The 20641-nt window shown below is 39.4% G+C and overlaps 1 protein-coding gene across 1 annotated transcript; it reads right to left on the reverse strand.

The window, feature by feature from the left end:
• Positions 1-486: 486 nt before the first annotated feature.
• On the reverse strand, positions 487-20280 carry LOC108049926 (small G protein signaling modulator 2). Its single transcript, XM_017131329.2, has 8 exons — positions 19780-20280; positions 7736-8198; positions 6993-7212; positions 5753-6476; positions 4833-5171; positions 3043-4079; positions 1958-2540; positions 487-1891 (listed from the first exon to the last, which is right to left on the reverse strand). The coding sequence occupies exons 1-8, from the start codon at positions 19796-19798 to the stop codon at positions 1803-1805; spliced, it is 3474 nt and encodes a 1157-aa protein (XP_016986818.1). The 5' UTR covers positions 19799-20280; the 3' UTR covers positions 487-1802.
• Between the last annotated feature and the right edge of the window lie 361 nt (positions 20281-20641).

Raw genomic sequence — 20641 nt, forward strand, 5'->3', positions numbered from 1 at the left:
ACTACACAATATTACATTTTACCCATTTTTTCTAATGACTTGCAGAAAGGTGGCTCAAAACTGCTTCAATAGAATACAAAACTCGTTCCGATTTTACATTGGCAATCTAAAAGATGGTGAACTTTTTTAATTATTTTTTCTCTGAGTGTAACTACGTTTCATTCATCCCCAGATTGCCAATCTGCCAAATAATCAATCCAGTTCTTGGCCATTGGCAACTACGAGTGGCCAGGAATAGAAACCTAGAGGAAGGTCCGTCTTATCGCCAGATAAGAAACGATTGTTTACCTAAATTTTGTGGCAACAGGTTTTGCGTTGCGATCAGCTGATGTATCGGAATTTATCGTATGTTCAATGATATCTCCCCATCCGCCACAAAAACTTCAGTTTTGATTTGGTATATATCGTATATGATTTATTTATTGATTCCATTTCGAACATACCGACATCATTTGCTTTGTACTTGTATACATTTATACTATATATATTCATATTCATATTGTGTGTGGGTATATATATATATATATATATATTTTTTTTTTTGTATTTGTAATTGAGATAAAGTGGAGCCGAGGTATCGTCTACCTCTTGTTTGTCCGGGGAAAGGTACATTTACAAAGAGTATAATTAAGGTATAAAGATAATCCACAACATTTATACTCGGTGTAGAGAGAGAGATCACACAGTGGGAAAAATAGATATAAGTACGCGTTGACTCTGCTTTGTAAATATATTTATATAAAAATAAAATACAATTAAATGAAAATGGAACTTGGTTTGGCTTGGCTTGGCAGCTTATATAGATAATAGACACAAGAGATCATGCCGTATATATAGATATTTGAGGGTACTTGGGTACTTGACTTATTGTTGACTTGATTGTTACACACAATTGGATATTTTCGCTGGTACAGAGTTTAGTAGCCTTTGGTTTGGTTTAGTTAAATGTCGGGTTTTCTTTTGGAACGGAACCTATTTTTAATTCGTTCACGATCAGCTATTAGTTGTGTGTTCTTTTCTTATTTATATTTTTATCGTGCGATTTGCGAATGCAGTTGTCTCAGATCAAAAACATCGACATAATCAATAGTTTATACATATATTTGGTTTTTGGTTAAGGGACAAAGAATTAATAGTAAATTGATAAATATAACTGAAGCTGAAAAACCATCGATCAATTAAGATTTTTCGGTAACTATTTGTATTCTTTAATAGATTGTATACCTTTTTTTTATCGGTTCTTAATAGATTTCAAATAAATAAAAAATAATTGATCTGAAATAACTGCTAAAACGCACTTTTTGTGTATATATATATTGATAATTTGATTTGCCTTTTGATATAACGTGATAACTACATTGGGCTCTCCCGATTTCTTCTATATATGTATATAAACCACACTGAAAACAAATTGTTCGAGTGCAAGGTGTGAGTAAGAGATGTCTATACAGTTGTATAAGGGTTTCATATATAAGATTTCATTCTTTTGCTCAGAGTCTTTTGCATTTGCTGCCCCTGTTTTCTGGTTTCCTTTATTTCTGGGGATATGCGTGAAGAGTTTAGGAAGAACTTACGTAGACATAAAGTACATACAGTTACCATTAGGATTACAGTTACGGGTTTTAGTTAGTGTTTCTGGTTTCATACAAATCTAGGTTGAATACTTCAATAGCGACGACATCGATCGACACATACTTATTGTTTGTTTGTTAATCCGCTTTTTCTAGGGCTTCTTGGTTATCTTTGGCAAACGAAATTTGACTGAACTACGATCTAGATCTAATGCCCTATATAGAACGTTTCTACTTGTTCTCGATGATCATCTGCAGCTGGAGTACCAGACTCCGGGCCAATTGGAGCACCGATTGGGCATTGTGGCGCTCGGCCATTTCTGAAAATGTCACAGATTATTATACAGAATTTGGCAAGGCAGGGGAAAATTCATTCTATTGCTTACCATTAAAGAACTTGATGACGTCGGTGAAGTCCATGCTGTTGGAGAGGATGATGTCGCGATAGGTCTCCAGCAGGGCCAGGGCCAAAAAGAGGACGAAGTGGCCGGAGGCGATGTGCTTGGCCGCCCAGATCACCTCCCAGGTGGCGAAGACGTCGTCGTAGACGAGCTCCCTCTTGAAGTCGAGCAGGAACCAGCGGTAGCAGAAGTAGAAGTGCGTGTAGTCGCCGTTGGAGTCCATCAGGTCGTACATCTCCGAGTCGAGGATTTGGATGAGGGACCTCATGTTGGCGAAGTGCATGTCCATGGCCCCGCCGCTGGGGAAGTTCTCGATCATGCGCTCCATGAGCTTGCAGAAGCAGCTGTAGCTGAGCGACTCGTCGTCGAAGATGACCAGGAGCGGAGCCACCAGGTCGCACATGCCCTGCATGTAGCCCACGTCCAGGTGCTCCCACACGTACGTGGAGATCACGTTGCGCAGCTTGTCCAGGTTCTCGTTGGCGAAATACCAGTAGTTCCTGTCGCACCGCTGCACATCCTTCTCGATCCGGTGCAGATTCAGGCCGAACTGCTCCAGTAGTTCGCTCTGCAAAAGGAGGTTTCGAAGGATAACAATGGGATATGAAATGACTTAATTTTATTTTTAAAAGGAAAATAACGGTTTTAAAATAATCATATTATGTATACGCCCAGTTGAACGCACTCTCGAATGAAAATCCCCATTAACATTGTACATAAATAAATAATTAAAATACTTTTAGTAACATCAATTGCTCGCAGGATTGCATAAGGTAATTAAAGTATTTATTAAAAATGTTTCAACGCAACAAGTGGGCGTATACGTAATATAAAAGTTACGTATACGCCCAGTTGCATACCCTATTCTAAAGACATTTGCTTAAATGGCTTCCATAAATTCAACTACATGCAGGATTCCAAAGTATAATTAAATTGAATTTCTAAAAACTGATTGAAAATAATCATATTACGTATACGCCCCAGTGAGCACCATGTTTGCTGGCTAATTCAATTAGTTTTATGAATAATTGCTAAAATATCCCAGAGAAAATTGCTGGCCAATTACTCACACTATAGACACCTCCATTGGAACTGGCTGGTGAAGCGCAGGCGGACTTGGGCTGCTGCAGTGCATCGAGAATGACGCCTCCGCCAGGGGATTCCCCTACCTGCTCCTCCACGGGTGACATCTGGTCGCCCTCGCCCGTTTTGGGACTGCGCGACTCCCAGTGGGCTATGTCCACGGAAGCCTTCGTAATGATGACAGCCGCCGTCTGCTGCGCCGGCTTCACTGCATCCTCATCCTCCGGCAGCTGCAGGTCGTCGGCACTCAGATACTCCGGACTGAGGACGCTGCGGGTGTCGCTGGTCGGTTGCTGTTGGTTGCCGCCAGGGCCCACCGTCTCGTAGGAGGAGGCTGTGGAGTTGGAGCTGCTTGGCTGCTCCGGATTGAGCTGATCATCCGGCCGGCGATCCCCCTCCCCAGGCGCCTGCCTTGTCCCATCACCCTCCTCATCCTGTTCGTCCAGCTCATTGAAGTTCTCGCCCTCATCCACGTGACCCGAATCCGTGCTGGTCTTCATGGCCCTGGGAATGGGCTTCACGCTCAGGTGGTTGCCACTCACCTGGCACTCCGCCTGCTGCTGCTGCTGTTGCTGCTGCTGCTGCTGCTCGTCGAACTCCAGGTCACCGGGATCGGATATATCCGAGATGTCCTCGAACACCTCGTTCTCCAGTTCGCCGCCCGCCTCCAGATCGGCTGCCCGCACGGTCCTCTCATTGCCGGAATTGCTGCCGGAACTCAACTTGGCCACCGCCCGGGCCGTCTTCTCCTTCTCCCGCTGCTGCACAATGGCGTCCACCGCCAGCCACTCGCTCATCGTCGTCTCGTAGTAGTGCTTGCACGTCTCGTCCTGCTTCCTGCGATCCTCCGTGGTGGAGCCGAAGGCGTAGTGGCCCAGCAGATAGGGCCACACCTCCTGCCGCAGCTCCGGCTGGACGCCCCCGAAGTAGACCAGGCGGTAGAACTCCGTCGCGTTCTCCAGCACTCCATCCACATTCAGGAGCTGCCAGCGCTCCTTGGTCAGGCCCTCCTCATCGGCTTTCACTGGAAAAAAGAAGGAGTTCGTTGCGTATCATTTGTGTATCAATATCGTAATTAAGGTAAAGAAATGCCACTTTGAATTCAGATGTCTGTAAGAAAAGTTATGGGCTAAGAAGTGCAGGATTTATGTCACCTTTCTGCAAACCCATTTTTCGAAAATTTGGAAAGGGGTTACATCGTTCAAAATGACAAAATATCGACCAAAAAATAAAAAATAAACTGAAAACACAGATGTTTAGAGAATTAAACCACAATCATTTTAAGACATGCCACTTTGAATTCAGATGTTTATACGATAAGTTATGGGCTTAGAAGTGCAGGATTTAGGTCACTTTTCTGCAAACCCATTTTTCGAAAATTTGGCAAGGGGTTACATTGTTAAAAATGGCAAAAATCGACTAAAAAATAAAAACTAAAGTAAAAATACAGTTTTTTAGAGAATTAAACCACAATCAATTTGAGGTATGCCACTTTGATGTCGGATGTCTGTAGGAAAAGTTATGTGCTTAGAAGTTCAAGATTTAGGTACTTTTCTGTAAAACCCATTTTTCGAAAATTCGGAAAGGGGTTACTTCATAAAAAATTACGAAAAATCGGCCAAAAATTATTAAGCCACAAGCCTTTAGAGGTATACCACATCGATATCTGACATCTGTGTAAAAAGTTGTGGCTCTAAATATTACATTTCCACTGAATTAGTTTCAGGGCTTAGGAAGTCTTAAATAAATAAAAGTGAAATAGGTAGTCGCAACTTACTTTCCGGCGTAATCCTGCCGTGGACCAGCCCGGACAAGTGGGTCCGCACCGTGGAGAGGTGGCGGCAGTAGGCCAACCAGCCGTAGAAGGCCCTGGAGATGATCTGCCTCCGCATCGTGGAGCAGACCATCTCGATGCTGGTGCTCTGTGCCTGGAGCAGCTGTTGCTGCTGTTGTTGTTGTTGCTGCTGCTGCTGGAGGAGCAGGGGGGACTCCAGGGGGAACTGGTCGATGGAGAGGCTCTTGTTGGAGCAGTCGCTGCTGCCGGTGGTGGAGCAACTGCTCAGCTGCGCCCGTCGCGGAGTGCTCCGCACAAAGTCCATGATCGAGTGGGTGGCAGCTGCAGATGGGGGAATATTTATACAAATTAATAACATTTCAATTCAAACACACAAAAAGAAAAAACACATTTAACGTTCCGACAAATTATAATTGGATTATTTTATAATTAAATTGATCTTGATCAAAACTTGATATTGGAGTAATGGAAATCGATTTAAAGTATGGTTTTTGTTTTATAAATGAAAAACTTTAAAATATCTTTAAAAGATTATTAAGCTCAATAATCCAAATTTACTGAAAATTTTATCTAAATTTAAGCTGATTCTTAAGAAATCTCACAGTCAATTTATGTTTGCTAAAGGTTTTTTAAATAGCAAATTCTGAATATAATTATTTAAAGGACCTGAATTTTAAGAATAGTAAGGTTCTTGGAAATATGCATAAGCCATGGAAAATTCATTTATGTAAATAATGTTTTTTGCATAAGTAAATCTCAATATGAACTTATTTGTATTGTGTAGATATATAATATTTTAAAGCGAAAGGTTTTTTCAGAAACTAGTGATTTTATATTTTTTCGAACTATCCTTAGACTTATAATATACAGGAAATGATTAATTGACTTTGGTATTTTATTACCGAACTCCTCGTGGCGGCTTTTGCTGACGATGCGGAAGACGTAGTCGATGGGCGTCTCGTCCACGGACTCCATGACGGAGGGCAGGATGCGGCGCCGCATGCTCCGTGGCCAGAGGAACATCTTGCCGATGCCCCGCTGGGACCAGAGTGGCGGGTCCAGTTGGCCGTGTGGCAGGAGGCCCGTCTCCAGGCAGCTGAGGAACTGCTGCATGTGGCCGCCCTCGGGAAAGTGGATCGGTGGCCGTTGGACGCCGTCCTGGCCAACCAGGATGACGGTGCCGCCACTGTCCTCGCCGCGACTCTGGTGACAGTGGACGTAGACGATCTCGTCCACGTTGATGTTGAGGGCGTAGGCCCAGAAGGCGTCCTTGTCGATGTCCTCCGCCTCCTCCGATTCGGTGTAGCCGTTCATCAGCTGATTGGGCGTCCACTTGATGGTCAGCGTCTGGATGTGCTGGTGCAGACTGAGATATCCTGGCATCGGCTCGGCCACATCCTTCGGCAGGACCTGCACATTGTTCTTCCCGTAGAGCAATGTGGCCTTGGCATTCTGATGCAGCGACTCCACGTAATCCTTGGCCACACTGGCCGAGGCAATGGACTTGAAGGATCCACTGCTCGCCTCGTCGGAGCTCGTGTTCAGGCTCCGCTTGAAGTTGATGATCGCCGGTCGGGAGCAGGTCGACGAGGAGCGGCGACAGGAGCTGATCCGGTGGCGTTGCACCTGGAATAAGTTTAAATATGTAATTCCGAACCAATCTTAAAATATTTATATTAATTTTTGGACCGATTTCTAAATGTCTTGTTAAGGTTCTGGTTAGTAATCTGTTGGAGAATGTTTACATGAAATACAAATTCGTTTTCTAAGGCCGATTTCCCAAATTCGTGTTAAAGTTCTACTTTACAGATAAAGCTAACATGAAGTTAGTTAGTTTATTTATGTTAGTTTTTTAAACGATTCAGTTTTACAAAGTCTGTTAAGAGTTAAGAGTTAAGTGTTTTCAGTTAGAAGCACTCTAACATTGTATTTGAAAGCATTTATTCAAAACAGAAACCCTAATTCAAAATTAATCTAAAGATATTTAACGGGACATTGTTAACTATTATAACTAACTATTATATTTTAACGCTCTGTTCAATAGTTCAAATAAACATTAAATTATTATTATTAAACCTGATAAATGCCATTTAATATTAACAAATTAGATAGGGATCGAGTTGAATAGGAACTTTCGCTTACCAATTCATCAGCATGCGGATCGGTCCAGTAGTGATCGGCTGTCTTGGCCCGCGTGAAGTCCAGGGCACAAGGACCCACCAGCAGGGAGCTCAGGATGGAGCCATAGTCCGGATCGGCCACCAGGGAGTCCCGGTCGTAGAAGCTGCTGGCATTGCCCACCAGATACTCGATGATTTTGGTGAGTCGCTTCTCGTAGAGAGCCAACCGAATCCACAAATACCTAAGGGGTGCACATAAACACACCGTTAAAACCAACTAACAATATTATATATCGATTTCAGGGTAAATTTATAAAACTAATTATATTTTGATAAATTGAAATGTGTGAAATATTATTTTTATTTTGAATATTTATTTAGTTGGTTATAAAAGTATATATATTAGTAATAAAAGTATAAACTCATTATATTTTAAATTATATCCCACAAAAACTGTACAAGGAAGGTTTACAATTGTAATTGTTTATAATACAAATAGAAAGTATGTTGAAAGATTCTCAGTTAATATATTTAAAGATGACCATTAAGAAGTGTGTGCAAAAATTCAGTTTGCATGTTTTGGCTATATATTATATTAATAAAGAATAAACTCAATGCTGGATACAATCGTACTCAATCAGTCAATCAAATCCTAAAAATGATAAATTTAAATTAAAAACATATGTTTTACAGTCTGTCTTGGGCTTTTAGGTAGTACTAAGCAACACATTGTTTGATGCAATTCAGCTAGTATAATCAACTCACTTCATGCTGGCCAAGGACATGCTGGAGTTGCTGGCACTGACGCTGATGGAAGCGGATGCGGATGCGGATGCGGAGGACGAGGTGGCCGCCGCACTGTTGGCGGCGGACATCGAGTTGCTGCTGCTCTTCTTGAGCATCGGCGGCCGCTGGAAGCTGTCGCTGCTGCTGGAGGACCGCTTGCTGGGATCACTGGCCTCGATCGCCTGGACCAGTTTGCTGATGTGCTCCGCATCCGGGCAGCTCTTCGCGATCTTGTGCAGCAGCGCCGTCGTCGAGGAGGTCTTGAACAATCCCAGAGCCCGCCGGCGGAGTCCCTGACTCAGACAGGCCTCCACGGCGCCACAGAGCGAGGTCACCGAGCTGCTCTCCTCGTGGACGTACTTCTTGGTCACCGCCTCCTCCATCAGCTGCTTCACCTCCTTCTTCACGCTGGCTATCAGCCGCTCCTTGAAGTCGGAGCCATCTGGGAAAGAGCGTTTAATATATATATTTATATAAAAATTTCTAGGAATTCCTAACAATCCCAAAATTTTCTTTATAACATGTTTCCCAATATCACAAAAGATATTATTTAATATCTTTTTAAAATGAATTTATATAATTTTGTTTTCAAATCACATAACTTTTTATAAAGGCTTCTTGACTGATAAACATATTTTTCTATAGGACTTAATTTTCTTTTATAAATATGTTTGAAAATGTTCTAATGTTTTTGATTTTAGATTACTGACTGATTACTGAATACTGGACTGATATAAATATTTTGTAGACCATTTACAAAATCAAATTTTTAGCAATAAAAACATGTCAAAAAAGTGTCGCAAAAAGGTGATAATTTCCAACATAAAAACGTAGATATACAAAATCGCACTGATAACATTATCTAATCTATATATTTATAAAGGTCACCGGTGACTGATAGTCAATCAATGCACTGCAATAAAGTTTTTACACTGATAAATGTATGAAATTTATGATACAAAAATTAAAAACTTATTGAAATATGTATGTATTCTATTTGTCTTGGTAATTTCTCCATCCACGATTTGTGTAATAACAAGAAAGGAAAGCTAACTTCGGGCGGAGCCGAAGTTGATATACCCTTGCAGAATACTCTGTAAATTATATTCTCCAAAATTATTCATATAATGCATTCTTAATACTCATAAAAAATCCCAACTTCCTAACTTTACAAACACGAAAGTTATGGCATTTCCGATCAATCAGTTATATGGCAGCTATAGGATATAGTCGGCCGATCCTTATGAAATTTGGTAGGTCGGATTGATTGGCCAAATATAAAACCCATAGAAAATCCCAACTTCCTAACTTTACAAACACGAAAGTTATGGCATTTCCGATTAATCAGTTATATGGCAGCTATAGGATATAGTCGGCCGATCCTTATGAAATTTGGTGAGTCGGATTGATTGGCCAAATATAAGACCCATAGAAAATCTCAACTTCCTAACTTTACAAACACGAAAGTTATGGCATTTCCGATCAATCAGTTATATGGCAGCTATAGGATATAGTCGGCCGATCCCGGCCGTTCCGACTTATATACTGCGTGCAAAGGAAAGAAGGGTGTGTGCAAAGTTTCAATTCGATAGCTTTAAAACTGAGAGACTAGTTTGCGTAGAAACAGACAGACGGACAGACGGACAGACGGACAGACGGACAGACGGACATGGCTATATCAACTCAGGAGGTGATCCTGATCAAGAATATATATACTTTATAGGGTCGGAGACGTCTCCTTCACTGCGTTGCACACTTTTGACCAAAATTATAATACCCTCTGCAAGGGTATAAAAATATGCTTTCAGAAAAGTAATTTGTTTGATAGCTTTTTGAAGTCTCTGAACCAAGAGTACACAATGTGAGTAATTTAATGAACACAAATAATAGTGATGTTTGACAAACCCCTGCTATTATTACATTTCGCCAAGCCACTCGCATAAAAAGTAAACCCCGCTGGGTCTTAAAACGAAATCACAGTAAATATTGACCCCTCCTGCGCCATGTCCTGTATGTCCTGTGTGTCCTGTGTGTCTCGCATGTCCTGTGCTGAAGTCCTGCAGTCTGAAACTCAATATGTCCAACATGTGTTGGCTGCCGCCCCGCAAACACTATCCCCCAGCCAAAATGCTAATGGCATTTGCACTCAAAACTCACGATGGCCGCCGGCCACGTATAATTTCATTTTCATTAATTGTTTTCCATTTGGAGTGACATCGGTGGGTTGGCCAGTTGCCCCGTTGTCCAGTTGCCCCGATACAAGTACAGATTCAGATACACTCACCGATCCATCCAGATGATGGATTATGGATGATGAATAATGGCTGAGAGACTCGTTTGGAAATTGGAAATATATGCAGATCGGGTGGCAAATCAATGGATAGGTCATAAAACAAGTCAATGCAAGGCCATAAATAAACGGAATATGTGGTCCAGAAATGGCATCTGTTTAATTAGATATTCTAGAGGACAAATAGTGGTCATGCGACTTATGCTTTAAATATTATTTTAATTTAACTATTTCAGAAGTAATATTCCTATATTTTATGCCTATAATATAAACTATTCATATACTGTATTTCTCTCAATTATTAATGAAATGTGAGTTAAAAGACATACACAAAATTACAAATTATTTAAGAAAGAAGATAAACTTAAGTAAATCAATAAGTATTAAGTAAATCAATAAGTATTTATAGCAAAAAAAGATAAAATAAAGAAAAGGTTTTAAAAAACTACTCGTATTCATTAAAGAAATCTGAATTAGGTATTGCAAAAAATTGAATATACTTATTTGTTGAATAAAGGATAATCAATTTCGTATTAAATTTCGTATATCCTCATTAGCGATTGTAATGTATAAATGTGGCATATTTCTTTCATTGAAAAAAAAGAGGTCAACAATACGTAATACATTTTGAATATCCTCATTAGGGATCGTAAAAAAGCTGCATCAATTTCCTATCAAATCGATTGCGGAATGGATATTGGTTTTGGGGTTTCCCGGATGCACTTCCCACTGCGAATTTAATGGCCTGCCGCCCGCTGAGCTGGATTCATTATGCTGGATGTGGATGAGGATGTGGATGAGGATGAGGATGTGGATGACGATGTCGATGTGGATGTGGATGTGGATGTGAATGTGGAGGGTTGGACTTGGAGGAGTAGTTGGGGTAGGTGGATGTGGCTGTGGCGACAACAAAGTGCTGACTGTCTGGGACGCCGACCGCGTTGTCGCCAGGCAGTGTCCTTGAAGGGGGGATGGGATTCTGGGTGGTGGGTGGTGGGTGGCAGTTGGCCAACAAAAGGTTGCCTCATTTTAATTGCTGCCCTCTTGTTGCACATTTTCATTTTGCATTCCACACTTGCTGTTGGTCCTCCACTCTCCACATCCATCCCCTCCATCTATCACATGTAATTAGCATTTAAATGGTCACAGCACGGGTCCTTGGAAATAAGTTTTAATAACTCCACTCCCCTCCTCCTCATCTCCAGTCGGAAAATGCAAATATGCTGGCGAGAAAGTGGAGAAAGTTGTCGCTTCTGCCATTTGCTATTTGCTTTTTGCTGATTTGTTTATTTATTTGTTTGCCTGGCCTCTGTTGACGGGGCCAAATGAAAGTAAATACTACAAGATACTTAGATAATTGCACAGAACAAGTACATAAACAAAGTGTATCAAATGAAAGAGATACAATCTATATATGTAAAGTATAAAGAAAAGGAAACCCACTCTTACTTTAAATGAACATCTTTTTGTTAAATTTATTTTTGAATTTTTCTAAAGTGTGTAAAACTTTTTTGCAAGTGCAATGCTTAGTGCACAGAACAAATACATAAACAATATGTAAAAAATAAAGAATAAAAAACACACTTTTACTTAAAATTAAACATTTTTGGTGTTATTAAATTAATTTTGGAATTTTTAAAAGTGGGCTAGGTTTTTTTCTTAGTGGAATGCTCTCGAGCAACTTCGACATTGGCGCTGGCCACGCCGAATGTTGGATGTCCTTTGGGACGGAGCGGCCAGCCGGAGCAGCATCATCAATAGCAACTAAATGGAAAAGGGGAAGGACGGGACCTGGGGGGAGGGGGGGATGGGTCACCATTACTGTGACCTTGATGAGCTTGATGGTCTTGGTCTTGGCCAGCGATTATCCCGCCGGGAGATGCTGTAGGTCAACACACACAATAAAAGGTGGAAGCCAGCCATAAAAGCAATCCTTAAAGCTCACGGCGACACTAAAATTTGTACATTACCTGCCGTTTTCATTTTACCATTTATTTGCTTTAAGACATGGCCAACAATTTGTTAATATTTCATTAAATTAACTGGAAATTCAATAGCAAGTAAACCTTTATTTTCTTGAAAATATTTTGTAGACTGATTTAAACTGAAACTAGAAGTGACCTTTAAAAATAAGCGTCCACCTGGCGTATGGGTAATCAATCAATCGGGGCAAGTGAAAATCGAAATCCAAGAAGAAGCCAAAGGCCAAAAATTTGTTTTACAATCCCCTGACAAATAAAAAAAAGAAAAGGAAACTCTTGAGCAACAGAATCCTGTAGCTCAACGAGAAACTTTATCAATTATCCCCCAGAACAATCAAGAGCGAAATTTGCCGCAGTGAAAATCAATTTCAGTTTGTGCCAAGTTCAGGAAATAGGGAGGGGGAGGGTGGGGGGAAACAAGAGAAGAGGTCCTTCGTCCTGGAAAAGCGTTCTCCTCTTGCAATCGTAAATTCATTTGGCCCACCAAATGGCAATTGATGGCTTAAACAGGCTCAATAACCAATTTGGGCCACACACCCAAGGCCGAACCTTAATTAAGGGTAGCGGAAAATGTGGGAAATGCGGGAAAAGTGGGGCGACCGTGTGGTTGGCTATTCCTAGCCAGCAGCATTTTAAATAAAATGTTTCTATTTTCATTCGGGGCCAAAATCTTATGCTGTTCGCTGGTCCGCACTCTGTTCGTCCTGCTGCTCGATATTTATTTTGATGTGGACACGGATATAGATGCTGGGCTTTTGTTTAATGCGGGTTTTTCGCTTAACTCAGGTTTTACGACCCTCAACCATTTTTCTGGCAGTTACAGGGCCTAATGGCAAATTAAATTGGACTTTTCTTAAATTTAATTTAAGAAGTATTCGTTTTTTTACGTTTTTCTTAATTTAAAGTGTGATTTTTGGGTAAGGTAGCAAAGGCTAAATATATTATGATATAAATTGTTTCTATTGTTTGGTTTGATATCATATCATAGAGCCTTACTTCCACCAACATTTATAAAAATGCTACTAATAAAAAAATATTAAAATATTAAAGAATATACCAAAATTTCCAAAGACTTAAAAGTGCGAACAACTTGTGTTTTTAATACCAAAGGCATATTGTTTATTTTCTTCTAACTTTCCCATCTGGCAACTTTTACAATTATTAATTTCCGTTTGAATGTACATATATTGTACAAGCATATTTATCTAAAATCAAAATCTAGGCACATGTGCGCAGAAACATATGTATAATGGCTTGTGAGTTTATCAAACTGACAACTATTTTTATAGAATTAAGATAAAGACCTAATTGGACAAAAGGCAATGACAATGGCATAGAGAGAAAGTCCTGAATCTGCAATAAAATCAGGCTCAAATCCACTAACACAAATACACTCGGAAAAAATACAGTTTTTCTTAATTTAGAAGTTTTAACAATCATAACTTATCCTTTTGTTTGATAAATAAGAAAAATCTTCTTTTATACATTGCTTAAGACTTAAATATTAGCCTAATAAATATTGAGGAAAACTTTTGTGACATTTCCACGAACTCATTACTTTAGGAGTCTATTTTCTCTGAGTAATATAACTCATTATACATTTGCTGTTCCATTTTTTTTGTGCGTGACATTGTGGTTGGCTGTGCTTTCTATTCATTTGGTTGTTTTGTGTGTGTGTGTTTTCTTTTTTGGGGGATTGCTATCTCGCAGAAAATGTAGAAACACCCGCATAAATAGATAACTAAATAAATATGTACATATAGATGTGGGCATGGGGAGAAACTGCGACATTAATTACAGTCTAATGTATTGTACATATTGTGTGTGTAGGCCCCAACACGCAAACTGCATTAAGTGTTGCTGTTCGCATTTGAGTAGACCGCAGCCAGACCCAAGAAAAACTTTGACCCGATTTCCCCCAGGAATGGGCAATCGAAGTTCAAGGGAGACCCTTTTATTGAGCAAAATGGGGGGGTAAATATATATCTAAGGCTGAGGGCCTTTAAATAGCGTCCAGTTTTTATGTGTATACCAAAATCATAGGGCAAGATTTTAGCTTCAATGGTTTTAACCAAAAGTTTTACAAATAAAAATTACTTATGCCTGCTGCCTGTACAAAAAATAAGAATAAGTTAATATGTTTATTGATATGATTAACAAACCTAGAAAAAAAGAAAGAAATACATTTAAGATAATAAAATAAGATGATTTAAAGCTATTTCCTTAAGCTATTTGCTCAAAATGTACCTTATTTTCTATTAAATCATTTGCAGTTTTTTTAACTTTATAAAATAAGCAATTGATCTACTAAAAAAATATAGAAAATGGCTTGGAAGAGTATTCAAATAAAATAAAAAAAATACAAAACTAATCCCCTCATGAAAAGCGAGCTCTGCGAAATGTGTGGCTATTTTCTTTGGCTCAATAAAATGGCAGGAAAGAAGAAATGTTTTTCCTGAAAATTGTCACCCACGTATCATAAAATAGCGTTTTGTTGGCATAGTTGAGTTCGATTGCAAAAGATTAAACGATGATTGGCCGACATTCCTTTATCTCTGTGAAAATTGTAAATAAACAAAGATTACCCCGAATGGAATGTGTGCATTTTCTCCTTTTAAAGTGGCTTGAATGCCGGAAGGACTGTAAGTAAATGGGGATAATCCAGGGCAAAGTAAATGCTGTGAAAATTGTGCAGTTATACCATTAAATAATATGCCAGAGATGGAATTTTTCGCAGTTAAATTGAGGGGCTTCTTATAAGAGCCTGCAGTTGGTCGCCCACGCTGTGGGCAAATGCAATTTGTTGGTATTTGCAATTAAAATTGTTATGCGCTGGGTTTTTCCTCCCTTCTCCTCCCCCTTAGCTGACCTCTGAACTTTGCGCTAATTCTCCTTCAGCTCGCTGCGTTGGAAAAACTTGCAGCTTTTCCATCACCGTGGGCGTTAAAGTCAATTTTATGCAAAGCAATGTGCACGGGGCATTTAAGCAGCTTACGCAGGACGAAGAAGCAGAGATCTCGAGGAAGGACAATTGCGATTCATGCACTAACAAGCAGGAAAAGTCAGCATCAGCAAACACTGGCACAAAACACCCACCGGAATGCCTAATTAGGCTAAGGGAAAGCTGTGCCATTTTCCATTTTCCTTTTGCGAATGCATCAAGTGCAGGCAGTGCAAAGGTCAGAGATTGGTGCATATGTCATTTGTATAATAGTCGAAACATGATAGATGCACTGACCTTTGGCCCCCACACTCGACCTCCGACTTTTGGCTTTTGATTCAACTCATTCAATCGCACGGACTACCCGGAAAAGTAGGCAACATTTCTGTCACATTTCATTCACAGCCATTCCAAAATCGATTCTTTTAATCTTCTACTCTGGAAGCTGACTTCGAACAGGGGTTTTATACCCAACTCAAAGTCTCAGGGAATTTTAAATCACCAGTATGCCGACTGAATTATAAAAGTTTTAGGATAGACAACATCGCTTACTTTGGCAATTTTTTGGGGACAGCAATGTAAATTACATTTGTAGATCCGTTTGAAGTATGTAATGGATATACAAATAACTAATGGATATAAGGAATAGCAATGGGAAATCCTACGCTAGCTTATATTAAACTTTTCTGTGTCATCATAAAAACTATATAGATTGTTTACTGCAAAGAAATTCTTTAAAAGCGTCTTCCGTTTTTGTTAATGGTTTCCTCAGATTTCTGTCTGTAACATAAGCTTCGGCATTTTTAAAACCCATTTTCCATCAGGTGCCCATCATGTGTCCATCCAACTAATAGTCCAATAAAGAATTGCCAAACAATGCGATTTCTTTTCAAGGCATTTGATTGACATTTAGGAATGCTACTCTTTGAAGAACTTGGGATATTTGCTAGCCCGCCGCTTCTTTCTCCCTTGGCCCCTCAAAATCCTAGAAAAAGGACAAACTTTCGGGGAATTCAAAAAAAAAAAAAATGAGCAACTGGTAGAGTCAAGAGCGTTTGCCCCGAAAAGAGCTTTTAAAAAAGGGGAGTGGTGAACATGCTGACTTGAAATTAATGATGACCAGACAGTGGATTTTTAATTTTGAAGGATCCTAGCTAGGGCTTTAATATTAATGGCACTGACAGGACGCAGGGCGGGCAGACACACGCACGTCAGGATAACGACTCTGGCGCTGACAGTAAGCCCGCACTTTGATGGCTTTGTCATGAAAGACATAAGGACGTGCCAGAAGCAGAAATACGTAAATTATGGCACCAAATATACCCTCTATGTTATTACTTCAAGAATCACAAATTTAAGGCCAGTTGCTTGGGTTTATATAGTTTATATAAAGCAAAATTAACTCATATAGTTAGCTATCACTTTTTCAAACTTAACATGATTTATTTTATTTTTTTACTACAACAAATTAAGCTCCAATTAGGGTTTTTAAAAATAATTCAAATGTTCATTCATTTAAAAGGTAATTTAAGTGAGCCATTGCAAATGACTGAACTAGTTTTTAAGCCCAATAAATAAGTTACCAATAATATGAGCTTAGGAATATGATGTCCTAGTGCCAGCCAACCCCTGAAATCGCCGAGAAGTTGGCAACACTTTGTGGCCAGTGCTTTAACACACACATGTGCCACACAGACGCACTCACACACACATGCAGGACTTTCCATTTGACCTCTGTTACTTTTACTGTCAACGGGGCGTTAAGTGCACGGTCGCATGTCCTTTGGGGTGGACCAGCACAATGGGCAGCCCTTCAAAAACCCATTGTCAATCGACAAAATTTGCACTTGTTGAACAGCAAAGGACAAGATTTTAATTTTTGTTTCTCCTATAGATTTTGGACATAAAGTAAGTTATCTAAGTTGAACAAACAAAAAAAATAATAATAACACAAGTGAAGAAAAAAAAGCGCAAGAATTAGCATTATTAAATTAAACATTAGAGAGTAGGCCACACGGCGTATGGGTGATAATCTGTAGAGTAATAGGGCAGGCAGTACAATTATTTTATTTTTTTAGCCCAAACTCAATTTGATTCCAAAGCAAAGCTATTATTCATTTTAAACAAATATTTTAGTTAAAATGGCAATGTTGCAAACAATTGTGAAAAACTTAAAAACTAGCTTTAATTTATTTTAATTCAATTTATTCCTATGCTTAACTCTGTTATTAAACCCATTTGGATTATCTATTATTTTTCTAGCTTTCATGAGTATATAGAGAAATTTCAGTTGCGGTTCACTCTGATGTGCGACATTGAGTCAGAAGTCAGCCCAGTCAATCTCATCGAGGCCGACTTGAGTCCACAGCTCACAACTCACAACTCGCAGCTCATGGCTGTTGGCTTTTAGCTAATGCCATAATTGAGCAATTGATGATGGCCACATCATCAGCAACATCGCGCCGACAGGCGGCCAAGTCTCAACGTTATCGGGAATATCGCGGAATGGGGGTGGCAAGGCCGGCCAGTTGAAACATAAACAAACGCCCCCGCCTTGAAACACGCCATTTCGAACTGCCGCATTTCGCTGCCACATCGATGCGGCCAATCGAGGTTCATTCATAAAAGTTATACGCCAAGAAATGTCTGGGGAACCCCCGCTGCACTCCGTTCCCAGAACTCCGGACCACTGGCTTCACGGACTGCGGATTCCCGAGAGTATAATGACCGGACAGAGAACCGCAGGATGTCCGTCTGGCGCAGGAGATACCGATATAGCAGCATTCAACAGCTGCCATTGAAAATATAGAAGCTGCCATGGAAAACGCTTTGCCAAATTATAACATTTGTATTCAAACCTTTTATGAATACTTTCTTTTTATTTAAAAAGAATTTTAAAATGTATTATCTAACTAAATAAAAAGATTCTTAAATGAATAAATTGTGTATTAAACACTTATTTAAAAGCCTATGTTTAGTTACAGAAGATGTTCTTAGATTATTAAATATTGCCATAAATTGTTCATGTCATAAGTGAAAATATAACTTGTGCCAAAAGTTTATCACTGGGTTATCATTTACTCGTTATTTACAATAACTAACTTAATATGCTATGAACAGATGGGGAAACTTGCGCAAAAGGCCAAAGATCAGAGCCAAACGGCAGTTTAGCTTATTGAATTATAAATTTTATGTTAAATAAAATTATGAAAGCAATTTAGCAAAGTTTACCTGTTGCTTTAATCAAATTATGAGAACTTGCTGTGAAGGCAAAATACTTGTAATCCATCCACTGAAATGGGGCTTATCCCAAACGCACACGGATAAATTGTGCGATGAAAAAAGGCGGAGCAGAGTAAATTGCCTGGCCGTGCTACTTTCGTGTCCTTGACTGTGTGTGTGTGCCCAGTTAAAGCAGTTGCTTTGCATTGATTGCCAGGGATTAGGATTACCGGGAAATGCAGAAACCCCTCACACTCAAACCACAACCCACTACCCAGCCACAACCCACTTGGCATAAACCTGCACACGTCCTGCACACCTGAATGAATTATACATATGCAGATATATATACATATATTCGACATACATATATATATTTGCATGGAGCTTTCATCGCTTTAGCCGATGCGCGCGGGCGGAGTCACGAAATTCTTTCGAAATTATGAAATATGAATAGCGATGGTCGACTGCTGGAATTATCTGGCACACGTGTGTATTTCTTTCACTAGGGTGTATCGTAGTTAAAATAAAATAAAATAATCGAAATACAGTTATTATTGCCATCTATATCTGGTTCAAATATGTGATCAAAAACAAAGCCAATTCTTACCGTCCACAATTTTAGTTTCATTGTGAACAAAATCTTCTTAACTATCTGCTAAAGTCAATAAAACATAGTGTATTTAAATATTATAAACAAATAATATGAGTTCTTTTGCATACCTTTTTATATGTTTGGGAAAATAAATATTAAACAGTACCCAGTATTATCAGATATAAATATTTGTTCAATAATTTGTTCGTTTTTTTTGTAAAGGAACCTGTGGCGTACGCAGTCACACATTTGCATAATTTTTTTAAATCAAGCTGTACTCTTTGGTTTGCAGACATTGTTTACCATTCGTAATAAATGAAAACTGCGTCGTTGTACTAAAGCTTAAATAATGACAGCTAAGGGGTTTTAATGCGTATTACTCATACGCCCCGTTGTCCGTGCTTACAATTGTTAAACTATATGAATTTAAAATAATGCTTGCTAAATCGTTTCCAATTATTAATTCGCTGCATTTTCTTAGCTTGCACCAATATTTAATATATAATATTTAAGTTTATAGAAATGTAAATTTTGATAATATTTGAAAGTGTTAGTTTTCATTGAAAAACATCTACTAGAAAATTAAATTTCAAAATTTTTGTGTCATATGCTTTTGTGACTTTATAGTTAAAATATATAAATAAAAATGTGTTTGCTTTACAAATGAATTAATAATTTAGTTGACATATATTTAAGATCTTTAAATTGGGTTATAAATTTGATAACAATGCACTTTTAAGTGAAAGGCAGCCACAGAATAAGGTTGATTTACCTTTTTAAGACACTAACTGTGTAATGTAGAAATATCCTTAGCTCTCTGAGAGGATTTCATGACTCGTTAAAGGAAGTTTTATCTCAAAAGTAGGCAGTTGGAAAATGTATCAAAAATGTACCTTAGACACCCTGCCGATGTATAATTTTTGGGGGCTTTTTGGGGTTTTTTATGAGGAAGAAGGCAGGTGTAGGGGGTGGGGGGGCGATCACTTTTATTACCTGCACTGGTTTGCACCATTTCACAGGAGTTGCGTTCTGGATGCGAGTGGGCGTGTGTTTGGGGCTTGCGGAGATTGCCCAAAGCTTTTCGCCGTAATTCCGCTCCTCTTCACGCGCGCGTGAAATGTATTTCGAAAATTTGTATTTGTTTTGCGTATGCCGACGCCGAGCAGAGAGCAAAGTGTCGCCTGTGGCAGCCTGCGTTTTCCTCGATTTTCCTTGCTTTTCCTCGCTTTTCCACGCTTTGCCTCCCTTTCCGCCCTACTAGTTGCTGTCCTTTATAAATAATTTGGCTGCCGCCGTTGGGGGTGGTGGGGCAGATACGCTCGCCATTGGACTCGTCCACTCACTGGCTCACCACTGACTCACTACTGACTCACTGACCAACTGAACGCTGGCCTAAGCGCAGAAAACTCAGAACAGAAAAAAAAAACAAACAGGGCCAGACACACTCGACAGCTAGTCGGAGTTTGTTTTTCCAGGCAGAGCGCGTCGTGTGCACGCGACCAACTCCGCAGCGAAACTGAAGCGGAAACTGAAACTGAATCCGAAATGGAAGACAGTAACATCGGCGGCATCAACATGAGACTTAACAGTCGGCAACATCAGTGCAAACAGCAATGGCGGGAGCCATAATTACAGATATAAATATTTTGAAATGTAACCTAGCTGTAAGCCATAGAATTTGACAGAATTAAAATTTTTTTTATATTTACGATAATTTTCTAGATTTAAACTTAAAAATACCTTATTATTTCCTAAAAAGTAAAACCTTTTTTAGTTAAACATAAAGTCAAGAAACAATTATTTAATATTACGTTATGTATTAATTTAACATTAAACGCACGTTTTATAACATCAT

Source organism: Drosophila rhopaloa, unplaced genomic scaffold (genome assembly GCF_018152115.1).
Source record: "Drosophila rhopaloa isolate 14029-0021.01 unplaced genomic scaffold, ASM1815211v1 contig_3, whole genome shotgun sequence".
Lineage (NCBI taxonomy): Eukaryota > Metazoa > Arthropoda > Insecta > Diptera > Drosophilidae > Drosophila > Drosophila rhopaloa.

Excerpts from the sequence above, each read along its gene's own strand:
- LOC108049926 (XM_017131329.2), bottom strand. Across the intron at positions 4,080-4,832 it reads CGGCAGGATTACGCCGGAAA|TGAAAGCCGATGAGGAGGGC; the intron begins GTAAGTTGCGAC and ends TCTTTTTTCCAG. Across the intron at positions 1,892-1,957 it reads CGTCATCAAGTTCTTTAATG|AAATGGCCGAGCGCCACAAT; the intron begins GTAAGCAATAGA and ends TGACATTTTCAG.